General features: G+C 53.2%; 1 protein-coding gene across 1 annotated transcript in view; it reads left to right on the top strand.

The window, feature by feature from the left end:
* Nucleotides 1-18,384, top strand: part of CACNA1A (calcium voltage-gated channel subunit alpha1 A) — a 202,758-nt gene that overhangs the window by 171,646 nt on the left and 12,728 nt on the right. Inside the window, exons 32-38 of the mRNA XM_006918781.1 lie at nucleotides 1,605-1,688; nucleotides 8,953-9,069; nucleotides 9,230-9,295; nucleotides 9,471-9,586; nucleotides 10,996-11,146; nucleotides 14,404-14,531; nucleotides 16,685-16,781. Coding sequence (XP_006918843.1) covers nucleotides 1,605-1,688; nucleotides 8,953-9,069; nucleotides 9,230-9,295; nucleotides 9,471-9,586; nucleotides 10,996-11,146; nucleotides 14,404-14,531; nucleotides 16,685-16,781 — 759 coding nt within the window. The remainder of the gene's footprint in view (nucleotides 1-1,604; nucleotides 1,689-8,952; nucleotides 9,070-9,229; nucleotides 9,296-9,470; nucleotides 9,587-10,995; nucleotides 11,147-14,403; nucleotides 14,532-16,684; nucleotides 16,782-18,384) is intronic.

The raw sequence follows: 18,384 nt of genomic DNA, 5'->3' as shown, positions 1-18,384 counted from the left end.
AAAATGGGGAGTGACGCAAGGGTGGGAAGGTAGCCAGTACAAGGTGTGTTATGAAACTATTTCCCACTGTGGACAACTTAGTGCAGTTCTGCTTGGGACCTCCAGGAGGCAGCAGAGAGCCATGATCAAGGGCTGCTCCCAAGAGACATGTTAATTCCCCAGCAAAAATGCAATCCAAGAAAGCCCCTGGGCAGAATAATGAAGGTGTGCAGTCAGAATATGAGGGGACATAGGTAGGGCCCCAGCAGCACCTGCTAAAATACCAAAAGTGCCAGTGGCACCTGAATTGCTTTTAGACAATTGTAAAACAATGTCCACCTTTTGAGTACCTACTGGATACCAAATCCTGCTCAGACTCACATTATCTGATTGCTGTTATACCCCCATATTCCAGAAGAGGGCGCTAAGGCCCATGCAATCCAAGGACATTAAACTCACACATACTGAAAGAATTTGATCCTGGGAAGCACAGCTCCAAAGTCCATGTGCTCCATGAGGCAGAGGGGCTGCTGCAGGGTCAGATGCTCAGGGTAGGAGCTGAACACTCAGAATGGGACCTGAGCCCTGACCTGACTGGATCCCACCAAGCTTTGAGGGGAGAGCTGTCTGTCAAAGCCAGACCCTTAGATCCAGGCGGGGGTGCTGCTCAGTATAGGCTCAAACCACATGACGTAATGCAGTATTTTAACAGCAATGCACTACACCTGCATGTCTCAGTTGGGCCGGCACCTGGCCCAGGGATGCACCAGTCAGGACAGATCAAGTTACACTGCAGTAACAACTAACTCCCACATCTCAGTCCCTTCAGTCAGCTAAGGTTTTGTTGACACTCATCAGCAGGGCTCTTTACCTGTGTTTACTCTGACTCATGGAGCAGCCCCCATTTGGAATGTTACAGGTCGCCAGGGTTAAGAGTTCTGACGAGTTCCGCACTGGCCAGGAAGTGATTCACATTGCCTCTGCTCACAGCCCATTGGCCGGAACTAGACATGTGGCCCCATCTAACTACAAGGGAACCAGGATAAATAGCCTGGCATGTGCCACGAAGGCCTCTGCACCCTGGTTACTGTCCCCCTTCTCCAGATTAGGAAGTGGAGGCCCAGACACATTAAGTCACTGGCCCATAGCCACACAGCTGGACGGTAGCAAAGTTGGGTTTTGAACCCAGAGGCTACTCTCATCACAAATATGCTATAAACACAGTCCTGATTCAGTGGAGTCCTGAGCATAGACTCTGGACTTGCCCAGGCCTGAGTTCAAATCCTGACCCTGCACCTCCATGCTGCTCGCCTGCCAGGCAGGCGAGTGATTTCACTCTCCAAGCTTGTTGCCTTTTGTAAAATGAGTAATAAATCTTCCTTCCGCGGGTCTTCTTCCCAGCAGAGCTGAAGGGGGACCTGGAGGGCCCCCCCTGGGGCCAGGCAAGCCAAGGGCAGGCCTGAGGTCCCAGGGAGGGGGTACTCAGAGCAGATGGTACAGCAGTACTTTGCTATTTAAATGACCGAGACAGTTAGGCTGATCAGCAGCTGTGCCCCAGGCCAGCCATGAGGGGCCAGGCATGGAGCTCCACGTTGGCATCTCTGTCTTGTGGGTCCCTATTCTAGAATTATTTCCGCGATGCCTGGAACATCTTCGACTTTGTGACTGTTCTGGGCAGCATCACCGACATCCTTGTGACTGAGTTTGGGGTAAGTTTCCCACCAGCTTCTCTCTGGGCAGCTCCTGGCTGGGCGTAGGGTACGGGGAGGGGGTCATCCAGAAGCAGTAGGTCCCCACGGCCCTAGCTGGCTCAGGCCAGTTCTTGGCCCCGAACAGAGAGGGAGAAGCGGGGCCCTCGCAGGCAAGGGTGGCCCCTCAGGGGTGCAACTCGGGAAGACGGGTGCCCAAGGCCATGGCCATGGGGCCAGTGCTGCAGTGCACACTCCCCTTCATCGTGGCTGTTGGCTTATGAATACATCGTGTGGCTGAGTGCACAGAGGAAACTGAGACCCTTAAAGGATCTAAGGCTGAGCCCCACCCTAAACCCCACACAGTGTTGGGGTCCCAGAAGGATCCAGCTGCAAGTCCATTCTGCGTAAATTAGCCATCTTCTGGTTCATGTGCAGAAGGGAGCCATGGCCCTTGGGACACCAGGGCCTTAGGAGGCTCCCTAGCACATCCACCCTTCTCTATCCACCTAGGGGTTCCCAACATGGGGGTCTCTGGACCTCTCTGCAGTGGCCCCACAGGTCACATTGTCCTGCCTTGTATGGAAGACTCAGGGCCCCCGAGCTCGGGTCCAAGACCCCCTCCTTGGCTGTTTGCCAGTGAGCCCAGGCTAGAGGGTCCTGGGGAAACTGAGAGCAGGGTAGGATATCCTCGCAGGGGAGCAAAAGAGCAGAATGAGTCAGAACCAAGGGCCGGGCATGATATTCACCTCGTAATAATAGCAATAAAAATAATGATGGCCGACAAGGATGGCACACTCGCTGCGTGCCAGGCACTGCGCCAAGCATTTTACATGGATTAGCTCATGGTATAGGTCAGGGCTCAGTATATAAAAGAATTCCTTTGACGAGTTCAAATGAAAGGATCAGAAAGCAAGGACTGCTTACGGAGGGGAAGGGAAGTCACCCAGCATCCATCCACTGTGAGGAGCTGTTACCTGCCCAGGTGCTGAAGTCGGGATGGAACCTGAGCTGGATTGGGAAGGGGCTACCTGGTGGTAGCTGTGGACGTGAAGGAACAGAGTCCCTGATAGAGACAAGGGCCAAAGCAGGAAGAGAGCATCGGGGGAGAAGTACCCCAGCCTTTCTCTCCCCCTGTCTCCTGTCAGCACTTCCTATTAGCTACGCCCAGCCAGAAGGGAGCCAGAAGCCGGGGATCCAGCGTGGTGCTCAGAACAGGCAGAGAAGAGCAGAGAATAGATCTGGGTGGGACGGTGCCTGAGAAAAAGGTGTCGCCCAGTTTTCACTGATGGGGAAACTGAGGCTCAGTGCTCAAGGAAGTAAGAGACCTGCCTAAGGTCACACAGCCAGATCTGGTGACTACTGAGGACATATTGGTATCTCCTGGCATGTCACCATCTGCACCTCCAGCAGAAAAGGATCAGTTGGCCCACTCTTGCATCCTGGAAGACTGGGGAGCTACTCAGAAGAGGGGCCCATTCTCTGATGATATCTTGGCCGCACCTCTTTGCCTTCAGCTCCAGTGAGCCAGAAGCCCCCCTTCTCCCCATCCCATACCTGACACTTTCTTCTAAAGAGGTCATGCCCACCTGGAGGCTGTTGTGCCTATTGGTGTGCCTATTGGGTTGCCCCCACCTGGCCACTGTCCCCTGGCAGAGGGCCAGAGCCAGGACCTCATCTTTGTCCTAAGTTTCTAAGAGGTCTGAGATCTAGCTGGCAGTCAAAATATCTTGCTGTCCAGCTGAGTTCAAGACAGCCTCGAACCAATGTCCCTCGGGGTCAAGAGGTTGGAAGGAGTGGCCCACCACCCCAGTAGGGCAGATGGAGGAAGCCGGTTAAAACTTTCAGTTGCCAGTAAGAGATTCATAGGGCTGGAGCCCAACAGCCTATTCTGGCTGCAAGACAAGTGGGACATGGGTCTACTGCAGTAGTCAAACAGCTTCCCCGACAAGCTGTTTGACCTTGGGCAATGGTGTGACCTCTTCTTGTACATGGAGATAATCTTCATAACCGACACCATCATATCTCTGCAAGCCTCACATTCATTCATGTATTTCATAATGCATTGAGCGCCTGCTGTGTGCCAGGCATTGTTATGGGTGCTGGAGACAGAGCAGTGAACAAATCAAAATATACAAGAATGCCTCTGCCCCCATAGAGCCAACATTCTAGCGGGGAGATGGCAAATTTCAACAAGTCAGTGACCAATGTGAAGTGCTTGGCACAGAGCCTACCATGAAATTAAATAGTTCACAAATGGTGGTTATTATTAATGCTATTATTACCATAGATGAACTCGGGATTGCAGTTGGTAGCCAGCCCCCTGGCTCTAGATTAGAATCATTTGGAGGGAAAGATAGAGGGGTGGGTGTTTGGACCCTTTTAAGGATGATAAACTCCCAACCTGGAGTCGGGGAGGCCTGCCAGGCAAGGAGCCCATAGCCACCCCTTTCTGCCTCCCAGGTAAGCCCACCGGGTCTGAGGCAGGAGGATCCAGACCCTCGGGAGGGCAAGTCCCCAGGGTTTGTGGGGCAGAGGGCCTGAGACCCACTGGGCCTCAGCTGCTGCCCCCAAGTGGCCGGGGTGACGTGGGTTTGCCCTGCGTGCAATGGATAATGACTGTGTTTCTTGTCTTGTCTCTTTTCATGCCTGCTCTTTAAACTGTATATTGGCACAACGCCGTCTGAAAAACTCATCCAATCAAAATGCACTATGAAATTCATTTGTTCATCCATGACGTGGTCTGTGTGTTCATACACCAATGACTATCTCCCAACCCACCACCACCCCCACTCCCCGCCCGGGAACCGAAACCCATTGGTTTTTTGGCACTGGTTACAAATCAACCTAAAAAACGCTGAACACGCCTCCCCAACTGTCCCCGCCCGCCCGCTCCCCCTCCATCTTCAACATCTGCATCTAGAATCCGGTTGGTCTTACTTCTTTCTGAAGTCTAAATGCCTTACATTAACTGTGAACGCATCTTCCCGCATCAGCATTGCACGTCATGCCCTGGGCTTTCTGACTCGGAATGCCTGACGCTCCCCATCCCTGTCTGTCTGTCTCCCTCCCCACACCCCCACCCCTCATCAGTATCTCCCTCCCCTTACTCCCTCTTTCCTCCCTCCTCCTCCCTTTCCCTCCCCCTCTCTCCTTGTTTTCATTGGGTTCTGAATTGGGGTTTTCCGTTTGGCTTGGTTTGCGTCTTTCGCAGAGAAAAGGATGGGTTTGCCAGGATGGGTCGGCTGGCCGGATCTCCTGCACCATCGCTTACACACACCTGACACTAGAGCCCTCAACTACCCTCAAATCACACCTGTACCCTACTGAGCTCCATGGAGCCCGGGCCCCAAGAAGGGTCCTTTCCACCCCTCACCTCGTTCCAAACCCTCGAGCTCTTTGGGCTTGACCGCCAAAGACAAAAATCTCCAAATCTGATGGAGGAGGTCTGAGGGACGGCCAGCGTGCAAGCAAAGACTCTCAGGCGAGGGGGACTCAGAACGGTCGGGGCTGGGTCACGCTGCTTCCAGGCAGACCGGCCAGTTGAGGCCTTCTCCTGAAGCCCTGGTCTGCACACGCACGTGTGCCACTCACACATAGTCACTGCACACACGCGCCCCCTTCTTCTTTGCTGTTTCTGACCTCCTCTCTCCCCACTGCACACGCACACATGCACGCACGCACGCACGCACGCATACACTATCCCTGTCTTACATCTGTCCACCCTGCACACCCGGCCCCCACCCCAGCACACACCGTCTCCATCTCTCTCCTTATTCAGCTCCTTGCACATGTGCACACCCCTCACTTTGTTAAACCCCACCTGCCTCTCGCCCACCCCTGAGCCCCTTTGAAAGTCCCCCAATGGCATTTTGCACCAGGATCCCTTGCCTGCTAGCAGTACCAAATGTTTAATGAGCCCCACTTTGATGCCACGGGTGGAGGGGTGGGCAGGAGCAGACACTACCTCACCTGCAGTCAGGCGAGACAGGCAGGCATTGGTCAAATCACCCCTCAGACCCACCTGAAATTGTAACTGTGCTGCAAGCTGAAGGATGAGCAGGGTTAACAAGGTAGAGAGTAGGAAAAGGGCATTCGGGGCCCAGGACACCATGTGCGAAGGCCCAGTGGCAGGACAACATGCAGAGGTTGGAGTCTACAAGGGAAGGGAGGGACATGGCTAGAGCAAAGATGGCAGAGGAAGGCTGATCCAGAGGCAGTAAAGAGGGCAGGAGTGGGCAGAACCCTGGGGGCCTTGTTGGAGGAGCCTGGGAGGATTTGGAGCAGAGAGGGCATGATCAGAAGTGAGGTTAGACAAGACCACTATGGCTGCAGAGCCCGGAGTGGTTTGGCACTGGGAATGTGGGCTGGAGGTGGGCACAGGGAATCCCAGCGAGGGATGGCAGACAGCAGAGGAGGCCATCAGAGCACGGGCCTCTGCAGGCCCCGGGGGCGGGTCCAGTCTGGGCCAGGAGGGAGAGAGCTACCTTGAGTAACTTGAGTCTGCCTTCAACAGGGAGATGGAGGTTAGAGAATTCCAGAAGAGGGCCAGACTGGGGGATTTTGCGTGAGTGTGGGCACAGCGGGCTTGAGGTGTCTTTAAGGAAGAAGTCAAGTAGGCAGGTGGTTATGGGGTCTGGAGCTCAGGGCCAGGTCTGGGATGGAGGTGGCAGAATTTCCTGCAAGTAGTAGGATTTCTCTGGAGTCTGGGTGGGTGGTTCCCACGTCGTAATACCGAGATGCGCAGGGCAGGGTTGGAGGAGACGACAGCTGCTTTTGGGAGGCTGTGGACATAAACATGGAAGCTAGGAAGAGGGAAGTCGCTGGAAGTTCTGTGAGCACTTGAACGACCTGATGCAGACCACGGGAAGCGGGGGAGGTGGATGAGGACAGACTAGCACCTTCCCCTGCCCTGTCACCTGTACCCCTCTCATCTCCACCCCCTACCTCTCTGTGTGTCTCCCTTCTCCCTCAGCTCCAAGAAGGGCAGCATGCTCTCTGCACGGCCTCCCTACAAGACCCCCTTGCTTCTCCTGCATGGTGGCAGGCTCCCCTCACTCTGCCCCGATCCCCTGAGGCTGCTTCCAGGGCCCGCCTGCCTCTGCATGCTGAGCCACGTCCACATGTTATGTCCCACCCCAGGAAGGGATGGCTTGTACTCTGGGGATGGGTGGGAAGGGGCTGGGGAAACTGGGGCCATCAGCCCCATCCCCAGGTGGAGCTGGTTGGCTAGGCAGGGCTGAGAGTCAGGTCAGTGGGGCATAGTGTGACTTTCTCTTAGTTCAGCTGGGTTTGGGGGCTTACTCAAAGCGCTTGGGACGTTGTCACTGTAATCGGGCCCAATGGGGTCAGGGTAGGCTCTCCCAGCTCCCTCCCCCAACTTAAAGATGTCAAGGCCAAATGATGTGTCCCAGAGAATGTCTTAGACTTTCCAGCAAACTCACAGGCATCTTGCCAGCCCCAGAAATTCATTGAACCCCCATCGCTGCCTCTCAGCTCCTAGGCCAGAGTTAGCAGAAGATACAGATCTGGTAGCTGGGACGCCCTCGGGAACCATTTATTTCAGCGTTCACACTTTTGAGACCAATAGGAGTGGTAACAGGGCCACCTATACGGTCACCGCTGTGCCATTTGGGGGTGAGAGCGGGGCCAGTTTAAGTCTGGCCTCCATGCCTGCGTATAGGGCTCCTCCAGGTCCCGTAGCGCAGAATCCTGTTAAGGCCTCTCTGCCTCCAGCCTGCTGGGCATTTGAGCAGGGGAGGTTTCCATATCTACCTGAGCCCAGGGTCTCAAACTCAAATGCCTCTGGGGTCCAAGCAGAGGTTGTGAGCTGGGAAAGCAGGTGTCATTTCTAGAACATGGAGATCTTGGCAAATGGAGGACACATGGCCCACTTCAAGGCGGGGGAGGGCAGCTGCATCTGAGCCCCAACTAACTGTTGTCAGGACAGAAGCAGATCCAATTTGCCAGAAAGCCAAATTTGGGGGCAAAATCTGATTTTTAAATACTGGCAACTTTTTAATTTTTAAAAAATTGCTCAGGCCCAACAAAATAACTTTGTTGACCAGATTTGGTCCATTTGTGACTTCTAGTACCTTGTCTCCCGCCAGCATCCCGAGGCCCCAGCAGGCAAGTCCTGGGACAGTCACATAATGACCATCATCTCTGGCTGGCTGCCTCCCTCACCCCCCAGCTGTCTGGCCCTAGGGTTCTGGCTTGGGAGGGAGGAGGTAGAGGCAGTGACTAGACGGGGTCTTTGAGCAGAGACAGGGGCCACCCAGGGAGGTCCTGGGGGCAGGGATGGCCCCACCTCCCCGCCCCCAGCACCGGCCCCTCGGTGGGCCTGGGCTAATGGTGAGCTCACCCACCCACGGGCGCTGCGTACTTCCTGCTTCCCGCAGGCCTGGTCCCGTGCTACTCCACCCAGCCCCAGAAGCTGAGAAGCCATCCCTGAGGGGGGAAAAGGGCCCCAAATGCATCTTCTCCGACTCAGCGGGCAGCGAGGACTCGCCCTGCAGCCGAACAGCCCCAGCTCCCTCCTGTCCTCCCCATGCCCGCTCGCCAAGGGGGTAAGAAAAGATGCTCTTCCACTTCTCCAATTGGCTCAAGTCCTCTTGGCCGTGGGGTGAGGTCAGGGCGGGCAGGAGCGGGTGGGCCACTCGGCAGGGCAGGGCAAGGTGCCCAGTGAGTCCCACAACAGATGCATTTCTGGCCTGGAGCGTAACATGCCCTTGGAACCCGCACATGCCCACCAGGCCTGAGCGTGCTGGCTCTCCCCACCCCGCCCTGGTGTTTGTGCATCGTACACGTGTGATGGATTCGGCAACTTGACCCGCTTGTGTCCTATCGTCTCAGTGCATTTGGTTGTTGGGAGAAACAAAAACCATCTCGATTTTTTTCCTGATTGGATGATTCGGATATATTTTCTTTTCCTTGTTCTTTTGTTATTTCTTCCCGCCCACCCCACCCCTGTTCCTTTCTCTTCCTTCCTTTTTCTTTCCTTTTCCCCGTTGCGGGTGGGGCTGGCAGGGAGGGTTTATGCTTTTTGAGTGGATGCTTCTTCCTCCTTCCCACCCTCTCCCGACCCCGCCCTACGTTGTTCCTTTTTCAAGTTTTTTCCTCAGCACCATTGCATTAATAGTGCTTTCTCTCCTCTCCCTCCTTATTTGGGGTCTGGCTTGCTTTTTCCTGTTGGTTGGCTTCATGTAGGGGCCTCTGTGAGTGGTGATGGCTCTGAGCCCCTGGGGGTGGGTGGATGGTCACCCCTCTTTCTCCGTTTCCCCAGAATAACTTCATCAACCTGAGCTTCCTCCGCCTCTTCCGAGCTGCTCGGCTCATCAAACTCCTCCGTCAAGGTTACACCATCCGAATTCTTCTCTGGACCTTTGTGCAGTCGTTCAAGGTGAGCCACTGCCCCTCCGCCAGCCCAGGGCTGAGAAGAAAAGCAGAAGCCCCCATCCCCGACTCTAGCTGAATCTAGAATGCAGGCTGGAAACGCCTCTGTGGTGCTGCTTGCTGAGAATGTTATCTGCAAGGCTCTTGTCTAACTTCCTTCCCACCAGGCTCTGCCATATGTCTGTCTGCTGATTGCCATGCTTTTCTTCATCTACGCCATCATCGGGATGCAGGTGAGCACCGGCCCCCCTGATGTTCCCCGAGCCTCCTAAAGAGGGCCGCCACCCTTAGCCAGAGGTGGTTCAAGGGAGCACCGTTCAGAGAGGCAGCCATGGGGGTTGAACAGAGCTTCCCTGGAGCGACTTAGGGGCACAGCTGCCCCTGGTCATCACCCTGCAATTCCCCCAGGTGTTCGGCAACATCGGCATCGACGTGGAGGACGAGGACAGTGATGAGGATGAATTCCAGATCACTGAGCACAATAACTTCCGGACCTTTTTCCAGGCCCTCATGCTTCTCTTCCGGTGAGGGGGTAGTCCTTTTCCTTCTCTTGAGGGGGCATGTCTTCAGCCTTCTCTTCCGGTAGGGGCATATCCTTGTCTTCCGGAGGTGGGGGCGGGGGCATGCCCTCAGCCGGTTCTTCCGGCGGGGGTGTGTCATTTTTCTTCTCTTCCGGTGGAGGTTGCGTGCCCTCTACCTTCTGTTCCGGGGAGGCTTGGAATGGGCATGGGAGACCAAGAGACCCTGGCAGGGCAGTTGCTGAAGGACAAGGGATTCAGCCCTAGAAGGCATTTTCGGGCATTGTTTTACTGAGTCTTCCTGACCATCCCGTGAGGTGATGATTCTCAGCAACCACATCTAACAGACTTAGAGACTCAGGCTTGATGCTTGATGCTAGCTGCACATTAGAGTTCTTTCATTCATTTGTGGGAGGTTTATTGAGCACCTACTGTGTGCCAAGCACTGCTGTAGGTACTGGAAACAAAGCAGAGACAACATTCTCTACCCTATGGAAGCTTATATCCCTGTGGGGGAGATAATCAGATGTCAAATTATAGTGGATACTAGAAGGAGATAAAATTCAAGATTAAGAGAGAAAGTAAGGTACAGAAGAACAAGTAATGTATCATTGTACTTATATGAGGTACCCGAAGTGGGCAAACTAATGGAGGGCGGGGAAAAAGTGGAATAGAGATTCCCAGGAGCTGGGGGAGAGGAGAATGAGGAGTTATTGTTTAATGGGCACAAATTTTCAATTTGGGATGATAAATGACTCTAGAGGTGGATCGTGGTGATGGTTGCACATCATTGTGAATGTGGTTAATGCCATTGAATTATACTCTTGAAAATGCTTAACACAATCAGCTTGATGTATTTTTGGCATAATAAAATATTTTTTCTCATTTAACAAAGAAAAAGGAATGGAGGACTGATCCCTGGAGGGGGTTGCTATCTGAGAGAAATAGGCAAGGGAGGGAGCTCTGTGATTATCTGAGGTAGGGCAGTCCAAGCAGTGGGTATGGCAAGTGCAGAGGCCCTGAGTCAGAAGCATGGCTGGCGTGTTGGAAGACGGGGAGGAGCCCAGTGTTACCTACAGAGAAAGTAGTAACAGATGACTATCACCTGGAAGGAGGGAAGTCTTTTAAACACGCCTGTGTCCTCAGGCCCCACCCCAGACCAGTTGAATCCAAGTTTGTGGGAGTGATGCATTGGCATCAGAATTTTTAAAAGCTCTCCCATGGGCTTCAATGCACAGCCAAGGGTGAGAATCCCCTCTCTGAGCTCCCAGAGAAGAGAGGTGACTTACCTTGGACTCGAACCCATGGTCCAGCGCCAGAGTCCAAGTGCTTAACCTAGATGTTCTGCTTCCCTGGGAGGCATTGGTGTCCAGAGCTGTGTGCCCAGGTCCCTGATGACCCCTCTCTGTCCTCAGGAGTGCCACCGGGGAGGCTTGGCACAACATCATGCTTTCCTGCCTCAGTGGGAAGCCATGTGATAAGAACTCCGGCATCCTGACTCCTGAGTGTGGCAATGAGTTTGCTTATTTTTACTTCGTTTCCTTCATCTTCCTCTGCTCGTTTTTGGTGAGTCTGTGGACATGTGGGGGTGAGCTCCCTAGAACTGGCTCCCTCTCAGGAGCGTGGGTTTCTCTAGAATGTGGCTGTGTTGCAGACTGGCTGCCTCCAAGCTTCTCTGAGCCAGCCTGGGATCAGATTACCCAGGGTTTCTCATCCCCGGCACTCTTGTTCTGTACGTGACAAGATGTTTAAGAGCATCCCTGGGCTCAGCCCACTAGATACCAGTAGCACATGCCCCACTGCCCTCCCAGTTGTGACAACCAAAAATGTCTCCAGACATTGTCAAATGTCCCCTAGGGGAAAGGGGCAGAATTTCCCCATTTGAGACCCACTGGGTATCCTGAGAGAAAACCTAGTATTGCTGAGAGCTGGTCCCAGGACCCATTTAGCTGAACTGTGGGAGACTCCCACCTTCTCTCTGAGAGCTGGGTGCCTTCCTCTGTACAATCAAGAGGCAAGAAAAAAATCAACCACATAAACATTATCTGGGGGATTGGGGCTTTGCAAGGGATTGAATGGATTTTCACTAGTAAAAGATGAATTTGCCAGAAGAAGGAATCTTACAAGACCCAAGGATAAGAAACACTGTAAAAGATAAAAAGCAGGAAAGGAAAAAAGATGGATGGATAGATAGAAGGAAAAAAAGATGATAGATAATAGATTAGATGATTGATAGATGATAGATAGATACATACATAGATACATAGATAGATACAGATAGATGATAGATGGATAGATATAGATAGATGATGGAATGATTGAGAGAGAGATGATAGGGAATCACACAAGCTGCCTGCTCCGTCCTACTTTCACTTTCTCTCTCACTCTCTCTGGGGCCTCATCTCTACAAACCTTGTTTGTTCTCTGCTCTCCCTGGAGCAGTCAAGATTAGACGCTATCTAGGTATTTCAAGCAGATGGGATTGAATACAGGGATTGCCTACACAGGGTTGAAAAAGCAAACAAACAGCCCTGAGATTACCAGGGATTACTAACTGCAGGAATGACAAGGCCGGGGTATTAAAAGGAAAAGAGGGTATTACTGAACGACACCCCCAAAGGAATGCTGGCACCCCAGCTATCTGCTCCCCCTGAGCAACTGCAAACAGTACTAGTTTCTTGCAGCTGCTGTGACCAAGTACCACAAACTTGGTGGCTTAACGCAACAGAAATTTATCCTCCCACAGTTCTGGAAGCTAGAAGTCCAGTCAAGGTGTTGACAGGGCCAAGCTCCCTCCAAAGCCTCTAGCGGGATCCTTCCTGGCCCCTTCCAGATTCTGGTGGCCCCAGGCGTTCCTTGGCTTGTGGCAGCATCTCTCCAATCTCTGCTATCTGTCATCACGTGACCTCCTCCCTGTGTGTCGGTGTCCAGATTTCCCTCTTATGAGGACAGTAGTCATACTGGATTTAAAGCCCACTCTAATCCAGTCTGACCTCATCTTAACTTGATGATATACACGGAGGCCCTTTTTCCAAATAAGGTCACATTCACGGGTATCAGGGTTTAGGATTTGAACATGTCTTTTGGGGAACACAGTTAAACCCACAAGGTAGACCCTTGCTGGAAGCAGAGTGCGTCTCCTCTCCTCCCGCTCCTCTCCTCTTTGCCTCCTGAATGTGGCTCCCACTGGATGTGAGAAGCCAGCTGCTGCGGTCCTAGAGGTAGTATGGGAGATGTGGTTTGTAGATCCTGGCCCTAACACCAGCAAAGGCCCAACACACCCACCCTCTTCACACCAGTGACCTCACACTGGAAGACCTACAGCCTCTGTCTCACAGCCACTGACCCAGAGGGTCCATTGCCCAGTTCTAGATTCCCAGAAGAGACGGACCGTCCCAGCCCCTATTCAAATGGCCACCCTTGCCCAAGCAGCTATGGGTGCATATAGGGACAAGATCTTATAATGCAGGCTATCTGGGAAGGGCAGTCAGTCACCCTAGAAAACATCACAACACTTGACCATCAGCTAAGACAGTAACTAGCATACATCAGGTACCCACCCAATCAATGTCATGAAATGATGAATTAAAAACAGTCACTAAAGCTAAGGACATCTAGAGTTACAGGTCACTTATTAATCACCTATTAGGTTTATGCCTAAACCTTTATTTAATACCTACTATGTGCCAGCCCATATGCTAGGCACTGGGGATATATGGAGAAAGCATGGTTCTCTCAGTTTGCAAGGTTGATGGGCAAACAAGTCAGCATACAATAGCAGCATAATCCCGTATGTGCTTTGATGGGGAGATTCAGACAGAAGGAAGATTTCAGAGTGGTCTAAAGGGATGGTGAGCAGGAATTCGACCACAGAATCATCAAATTGGTTTCCAGTAATAGAAACTTAACAGAAACTAACTTAAGCAAAATATACAGTTCACTAACTTGTGTAACCGAAAAGTCCAGATGAGGCCGGATCCAGGCAAGCTGACCCTGTCCTCTTTGCTGTTCTCCACACTGACCTTATTCTCATAATTTCTCCTTATAGAGGCAGGATGGCTCACAGGTGCCAGAAAAAAATCCCAGGGAAGGCTCTCATTGGCCATGTTGGGTCATGTGCCCCTCCCTAACCAATCACAAGCCTCGGTTATATGGTTACCTCTTATGGAGCAATGAGATAGGAGTCAGCCACACTCAACCATGGCATCTAAGCATAAGGAGGGGGTTTCCCGGGTGCTGTTACCCAAAGAGAGAAAAATCATGGTGTTCACTAAAGGAACAACATTTGTAAAAGCCTGGAGGCAAGACCTATGCAAGTTCTCCATGTGCCAAGGACTAGAACCCATGAAAAGGAGCTGCCAGTTGCAGATGAGGGCAGAAAAATGCATCCATCCATCCATTCATCCATCCATGCAAGAAATATTTGCTGAGTGCTTATTTTGTGCCGGGGCTGAGAACGCCACAAGGTTCTTGCCCACATGGAGCCCTCACTTTGGTCTTGATAGGGGCCTTGGAAGGATTTGGAGTCATGGTGGTCCCCTTGGTGTTGGCCTCTATTTCACATGGCCTCTCCCTCTCTCTCCAGCTCTTTGTCACCATCTTTCTCTGTCTCTGTCTGTCTCTCTTCCCCATCTCCATTTCTCCATCTCTCTGCCCGGGCTCCTTGTCTGAGCATGTGTCTTTCCTCCCTGTCTCCCCATTTCTTTCTCTTTCTGTCTCTTTTTCCTCATCTCCCGCCCCCTCTCCCTCTGGGCCTCTGTGTATATGTGTTTGGATGGATCTCACTCTCCCCCATCCCCCCTTGGCCCTCCTGGTCCCCACAGATGCTGAACCTCTTTGTCGCTGTTATCATGGACAACTTTGAGTACCTCACTCGAGATTCCTCCATCCTGGGGCCCCACCACCTGGATGAGTACGTGCGTGTCTGGGCTGAGTACGACCCCGCAGCATGGTAAGGAGTCACCCCAGATCCTACAGCCACACTGCCCACCTTTCTCTAAAACTGGAACCCTGGTTAGGTCAGGCTCCAGACTTTGGGGTGTTGGGTCCCTGGGGAGTGAACAGGGACCTCAGGGGGGGTCGGTCTGAAGGAAGGTGATGAGAAGCAGCACCTTCCCACACCCCAGGTTAAATGCTTTGGGTACCACCCCTGCCCAAGCCCCAGGCATTCTGGAGATGAGGGAGTCAACCATGAGGAGTTCACCACCTATGAGTCTCTCCTGCCCCTCATGGTGAGGCCTCCAGATGACGAGGACAAGTTTGCTAGGCCCCAGAGAGGAAGCCTCAATTCTCCTGGGAGTGTGGGGAGAGCTCCCTCGGCAGATGGGATTGGCTGCAAGATCAGGGTGACGGAACTCAGCTTCTGCTGAGATCCCAGGACCCTGGAGCAGGTGATCACCCAAGTCCAGGGAAGAAGACACAGAGGCTTAGTGACCGTCGCATGTTCGTGCTCACAAAAAGGAGTGAGCTCTCCCAACTCCGTGGGCACTAGAGTGCCCCCTGCTGGTGATTTCAGAGGGTTGGCTCCACCCCGTGCATGGGTACTGAGCCCCTGCTCAACACCAGGCACTTGCAGGACACTCAGAGGTGCTCAGAGCCCATTAGCCACTGACTGAAGATTTTAATTCAGCCTAGGCTTGGGGCCCAAGAAAGCATTAATGAGCATCTGAGCACTGGAGGAGAGGACTCACGAAGGCAGGGAGGAGTCGTTCCTAGCCATTCCTGCAGCCCCAGACAGGTCCTCCATGAGACCGAGAAGCTGGGGTGAACCGTGGGTCTGGGACTTGACTTTCGGCTGGTTCCTAACTCTTCCTCTTTTAATTTTAGGTCACAGCAGTTGGATGCTGTCCCCCTGTCCTCTATTCCACGAGCTCCCCCACTCGTGTAGCCCATGTAGATTGTGGAGGAGGGAGGTGCAGAGAGAGCCCTGGGGGAGGTGCCCTCAGCCCAGAGCTCTTGGCACACCCCAGCCGAAACTCTCTGCCCCCCAGGGTCTGCAAGTGGGAACATCTCAGGGACTTTCACTCGTCCCAAGTCTTCCCAACCCCTTCAAGCCAGGGGTTCCCCAGCCCCTGGCGTCACAACCTCACTGTGTGCTCAGGGAGCCAGAGTGAGGGCAGCTTGACCCCCATGCCTCCACTAATCCCCTCTCTTCTCCTTTCAGTGGTCGGATTCATTATAAGGATATGTACAGTTTATTGCGTGTAATATCTCCCCCTCTCGGCTTAGGCAAGAAATGTCCTCATAGGGTTGCTTGCAAGGTTTGATTTCCACTAAAACCTGCTAGCATCCATGGAATGAGTGTGGCTTGGGGTTCTTCAATATATATATTTCATATATATATATATATATATATATATCTCCAAAAAAAAAAACAGAGCCATCTCTCTCTCTTGCATTAAACTAGAAAATTCTCTTAGCCAACAGAATGCAGTCACGTAGACTCGATGAAGCATGGAACATACCTCTCCGTTCCCTTCAGCCATTCTGCTTGCTCTTAGCTGAAGCTGCCCATCCCAGGGTCTCAACGGCACCCCAAATCAGACACATCCGGGGGGATCGTAACTTCGCTTTGTGCCCCCCACCATCACCTACACTCTCTCCCCCTCCACCCTTCGCCTCCTGAAGCCCCCAGCCCTTCCCCCACCACCCCAGCCCCTCCTCCCCATCTAGGCCCCCTCAGAGACCAGCCTCAGCCAAACCGGAGAACTTGACCCCATTTTTAAAATAAGAGCGAACCAAAACATTGCTCCAGGCCCCCCAAAATGAGACTCACCCCTCATTCCACCAGAACCATAGCTCAGAGTCAAAACTGAATCTGACTTTTCTCTTTTCTCTCTCTCTCCCTGCTCATGAGCAGTGAAATAATCTTTTTTTTAATTACCTTTTCTTCCATTTTTTTTCCTCCTCTTTTCCATTTATTTGAAATACCTATTTTATTGTTCTCTACATCTTTCTTTCTATATTTTTTCGGCTCTTGTGGTTTTGGTTTTGGTTTTTTCTTTTTTGTTTTTTTCTTCCGTCCCTTCCCCTCCCTCCACCCCCCCTACCCCCCCCCTTTGATTCTCTGTCCCCCACTCCCGTTTTTGTTTTCGGTGCTGCCAGGGGCCGCATGCCTTACCCGGACATGTATCAGATGCTGAGACACATGTCTCCGCCCCTGGGTCTGGGGAAGAAGTGTCCGGCCAGAGTGGCTTACAAGGTAGATTACCTTTGCTGACCACCGACGTCCGGGCACTGGGGATTTTTCAGTGCTGGCCAGGAACAACCAGCCGAGTCTCTTTTTCCAGCGTTCCTCTTCTTTTTTTCTTTTTTTTTTTTTTTTTTCTTTTTTCTTTCCTTTCCTCCTCAAGTAAATGGATCATGACCATCCCTTGACTCTCAGCAGCACACTGTGTCCGTCCTTTCTGATGAGTGTGTCTTGGTGTTTTGAGACTCCATTATGGCCGACATGCCGGAGGGAGGGGGAGGGGAATCCCCAGGTCCCCTCGCATCTGGTCCCAGGGAACCAAATTGGATACAAACATGCCTGGGGGTGGGGTGGTCACCACCTTGCCTCTTTTCTACCCACCCAGAGCAGTCTTCATGCCCAGGCCGAGGCAGGTACCTTTCAGCAGGGGGGTTTTGGCCCCCAATAAGGCGAGGCCCTGGCCCCATCTTTTGTATCTTGAGCCCCAGGTCCAGCAGCCTCCCACACACACACTCCTGAAGCTGATCTCTGACCTAGGGCCTTGGGGGATCCAAGACATCCCAAGGAATACCCACAGCCTCTCCTCCCCAGTCCCCCCTCCCCCCAGAGTGCTTCCCCAGCCCCTGTCCCTATGCCACCTATCTCCCCCCGAGACACCCCAAAATGCCTCTCCATTGTTCCAGAGTGGGCAGGCGGGCCGCAGCTGGACCCCTGGACCGTGGCACCCTGATGCAGGCCATGCACGCTGCCTTGGCGGGAGCCTGGGGCGGGCAGGCACCATGGCCGACCGGGGGTGGTGGTGCATGCTGGCTGAAGAAGCAAGGGTCCTGCCGCCAGGCGGCTGGGCCAGGCCACCCCTCTAGACCCCATCCCGGAATCTCCCTTGGCACCCAAGGACAGATGCTCTGTTTCCTCCAACTCATCCACAAGGCGTTCAGAGATGACCTTTAAAGTCCCCCACCCCCGACCAAAAAAAGATGACCCCATCATCCCATTCTCCCATCCACCTCGGCCCACCCTCTGTCTGCGAGAGCCCTCCCTCCCCTGTCATGGCATTCCTTCCTGCCTCCCCACGACTCATTCCTCTCCCTCGTCCCTCCCTACACCCCTCCTCCAAGGCCTGGATGGGGCTGCCCCACCAGCATCTCAAAGATCCCGCACCTGTCCCTCCTGTCTCTAGTTGTCGTCTTGTCCCCCCCGTTGGTCCCTCCTTGCCTGAGTGTGTGTGTGTGTGTGTGTGTGGGCATGCACCCACATACATACCCACAGGCTGGAGAGAAGGGGGCGCCCTTCCTTTCCAGCCATGGTACAGGGCTGCCATGGACCAAAGGCACATTGGTGCAAATTTGAAAAGAGCACCCACCGTCTCCACAGAACATTTTGTCTGGTGGGAAATTGCAATCCAGCGACGTGGTGAGAACCAGACACTTCTTTGCTAGCAGCTGGGAAGCTGTCATTTAAATATACAAATCCACGATTTCTAAGATGGGGATCCCTTTGTGCAGTGCACGACCTGCACAGTCATGCACAGCAGCCCAGTCTGTGTGTGTCTCCGTCTGCGGCCTCCCTCCTACCCCTCCCTCACCCCAACCCCCCTCTCCCGGTCTACTCTGGG

Source organism: Pteropus alecto, unplaced genomic scaffold, assembly GCF_000325575.1.
Source record: "Pteropus alecto unplaced genomic scaffold, ASM32557v1 scaffold388, whole genome shotgun sequence".
Classification (NCBI taxonomy): domain Eukaryota; kingdom Metazoa; phylum Chordata; class Mammalia; order Chiroptera; family Pteropodidae; genus Pteropus; species Pteropus alecto.
This window is presented reverse-complemented; position numbering and strand designations above follow the sequence as displayed.